At 39.3% G+C, this 3,521-nt stretch overlaps 1 protein-coding gene across 1 annotated transcript; it reads right to left on the bottom strand.

Annotated features, from left to right (window-relative positions):
- Positions 1-434: 434 nt before the first annotated feature.
- LOC143584352 (SUPPRESSOR OF GAMMA RESPONSE 1-like) lies at positions 435-2,567 on the bottom strand. Its single transcript, XM_077066428.1, has 6 exons — positions 2,557-2,567; positions 1,962-2,103; positions 1,687-1,873; positions 1,096-1,598; positions 605-1,012; positions 435-530 (listed from the first exon to the last, which is right to left on the bottom strand). Exons 1-6 carry the CDS (start codon positions 2,562-2,564, stop codon positions 483-485), a joined length of 1,296 nt encoding a protein of 431 aa, XP_076922543.1. The 5' UTR covers positions 2,565-2,567; the 3' UTR covers positions 435-482.
- Positions 2,568-3,521: the final 954 nt, after the last annotated feature.

Genomic DNA, 3,521 nt, shown 5'->3' with positions numbered 1-3,521 from the left:
AATGAATGCATATTTATATTTGAAAAATGGCAGTATAGGGACAATTGCTTCACCTGTTAAGGACGCGCATCGTAATCTGCTAAGAAAGGACTCCGGGTGGGTTGGTCTTATAATAAAGGGGAACTCAATCTTAATGGAAGAAAGGTCTTTCTCGAACAGTTTTTCAAAGGAGTTGAATCTTGATCAGACAAAGAGGATTACATATAGTTCTCGAAACAGGGTCACACATCAAAATACATCCTTGACAAGTGAAATGGTTGAAAAGTGAGATGGTAATATGCATGTGGTGACACTCTTTTCATTCAATCATAATCATATCACATAAGCAATTACTCCCAAACAAAAGATAAAGTACCATCTCAATTCATCCAATGTTAGTTTCAGAACATGGCATACAATAGTTTTCACAAAAAAGACATGCAGTGGCAACATACAGTGTTTGCATCTGGATGAATTGTAGATGTTAAACAACACAAAAACCATCACTTACACCCTCCCCATGCAATGAAACTATCCTGTGATTCAAATTCCTGCAAAACCATCACAACATCTCAATTCCATCATTTTACAACAATTGATAGTTAAAAAAAATAAAAATACTTACAAGCTGGCTCAACCGGAAATCAGGTGGCGTATCAAGTTCCAAATTTGCAGGATCAAGAACCAAATCTCGACATGCTTCTAAATCCTTCTTCAGATTTTCTGGCCCTAAATGAGCATAATCTGCAAGACGCGGCTTCCCAGTTGATTCTTGTTTTTCATTTTCAACGCCTCTTTGAGGAGATTGACTTTGTAGAAACTCGTCACACAAAGAAAGCCCTTCCACAAGTTGTGAATTTAGTATATATTGTGACTCACTATCCCACCATTTTGATTCTTCACCACCTTGACTGTCATTATTATCTCCCGGTTTCTCAAAAACAGGATTTTCATTAGTCATATCATCTTCACGATCACCAAGCTTCCCGCCAGAAGTTTCAACCTCAGCCTCGTACACGGGCTCCATCTCATGCTACATTGAAAATAATAATCAGAATATTTTGTCGTTGTACATCTTCAATTCTTGCAAAATCAATATTCTACAAGATAAAATACCTGACCAGGATCTGCAAGAAGCTCAGCAGGCTCTTGTTCAAGACCCACCGTTTCTGGGACCCGCCGCTCAGCACGAGGTGGTTCAGTGGTCACAGACTTAGGGGTGACAGGGTCAGCTTTTACAACAGGAAAGTCAAAGTCTGCAACTACAATCTCTTCATCTTTTCCATTTGCCTTTGACTGAAGCTGTTGCTGATAAAATATTTTTGAAATCACATATTCGCCTTCTTTTTCATCTTCCCCTGTTCCCAAATGATATTGGTGCATAACCCAATTTGTCTTTTCAGCTTTCCCACCTTTTACCGGGCTTACATAAAGAACCATAATTTTCTTACACCCCTGTTGAACCCCGTCTAAAACAACGGGTTTGGTTCGACCCGTTTTATGCCAACGGAAATCCCCAAAATCATCACCGTGTATCTTACGGCGTTTCCTGGTTCCAGTGTTGTAGGCCTTGATGGCTCTGTGAAAGAAGTGAGATACACTTCCGTCTTGCTGGACCCCTAATACAACATAAAAAAGACTCATGTTACATGAAAAGTACATATTATCATACTGAAGAAACTATAAAGAAGCATGTTTATTTAGTACCAGGTAGCTTTTGAGGATGAGTGTAACAGATTCCATCATCTTGTTCAACCGTTGGAATAAACTCATCAATAAACGGGTGAGGTTGGAAGCCACTTGAACCACTTTTAGCAAGTAAATGCCACATAATTTCTTGATCCAAGGGGTCAAATTTAACCCCTCGGGGCAACCCTGGCCATGCTTGATTAACCTAGAAACAGAAATGTTTTTATGTTTATCGTGGTAGAGTTAGTACACCAGTCTAAAACACGTCATAATGCAAAAATAAAGAAACTCACATCACTGTTGTCGACTATATGGTGGCAGTTTGGGCATGCTTTTGTGGGATTGCTTTTCCAATTGATGTTTTCAGGGTCACATGAACCGGAGGCACTTCTAATCTTTGTTGCAATTCGATTGCTATCCACCAACCATGACGGTCTGCATTTTTTCAGAATGAAGGATTATTAATTATTATATGAAAACATAATGTAGATAAGAATCCCAAACAATTAAAATTCACAAAAAAAATATTCCACATAATTAAATGCATTGATGACAGTCAGAGGGATAAAAGTCAATGGCCTCAATGGCTGTTAAGATGTCAATGGTACTACCCAGTTTTACTTGAATGGTATTTATACGATACAGAAGCATTTAATCAGATGTTTATCTTGAATGGTAGTATCAAGGCCATGAACAAATAAAAAGCTTTCTACATGATACAGTAAAACCCTAATGACAATATAGTAACATGAGGCATTAAAAATCACACAAGACGGCAAGCTTGAACAAATGGGTTTTGGTCAAGGCGTAAAGAAACCGCATCCAAAACTTATAATAAATAAGAGTTAAAGATAATCAAGAAACTCAAAGAAAAGAAAGTTGGGTTACCGAGCCATGGGGATGAGAGGAGCCTAGGGCACCATGGATCTTCAGCAAGCACCTGCACCACTCTGCAAAATATTGGTTTGACCCGCCCAATACAATAGAATGCGCGTCTAAAATGGTTTACTTTAAAGTTTCTTGATTATCGGCCTCACTTTTATTCAATTCAAACAAGACTGTATTACAAATTTTGTCGCCACTTTATACTTTTTTTCCTACACGTCATGTCTTTTACGTTAACTGGGTTAGAAAAACCCACATGTGAGGGCATATTGGTCTTTTCGTCTATACCTACAAACAAAAACATTTTTGGTCTTTTCATATGCATTCCCTGCAACCATGAAAAGAACATCGTCATTCTTTTCATCACCAACTGCAAAGGTCCACCGCCACCACCGTCACGCCGGGAATTCATTGGAAGATTCCGACGATTTTTGGGATTTCACAGATTTATAACTACCATCTAGGTAGCTCGTAGGTTTTCATTTTTCACAGATATGCAACGGTGATTTGGGGCTTTCACCACCTCCATACCCTTTCGACTGCCGTCGCTTGAACTTGTAACTCCGGCGTCAACACACCCATTTTCACAGATCTGCAACGGTGATTTGGGCCTTTCACCACCTCCATACCCTCTCGACTGCCGCCGCTTGAACCTACAACTCCGGCGTCAACACACCCAAACCCAACATGAACACCTAAATTAACCCGATTTGTGTGTTGGTTTGATTAAGGTTTATAGATGTTGAGGAAAATCAGGTGAGGTGGGTGCAGATAGGGTTGCAGTTGGTGGCTGTGGTAACAAATAAGATAATGGCGATGATGATCTTCTGTTTTGATGGTGATGAAGATTGAAGACAATGGACTGAGGGTGTTTGGTGATAAGATGATGCCATGGTGGGGCCATAGGGGGGCATGAGTCTTTTAATTTCATTTTAAGTTTATTATTACTATAGTATTATATTAAGGTA

This window comes from Bidens hawaiensis, unplaced genomic scaffold, assembly GCF_021521415.1.
Source record: "Bidens hawaiensis isolate Kalapana, Puna unplaced genomic scaffold, B.hawaiensis_p1.1 tig00033108_1, whole genome shotgun sequence".
Classification (NCBI taxonomy): domain Eukaryota; kingdom Viridiplantae; phylum Streptophyta; class Magnoliopsida; order Asterales; family Asteraceae; genus Bidens; species Bidens hawaiensis.
The sequence above is the reverse complement of the archived record's forward strand: the minus strand, read 5'-3'. Positions and strand labels throughout refer to the sequence as shown.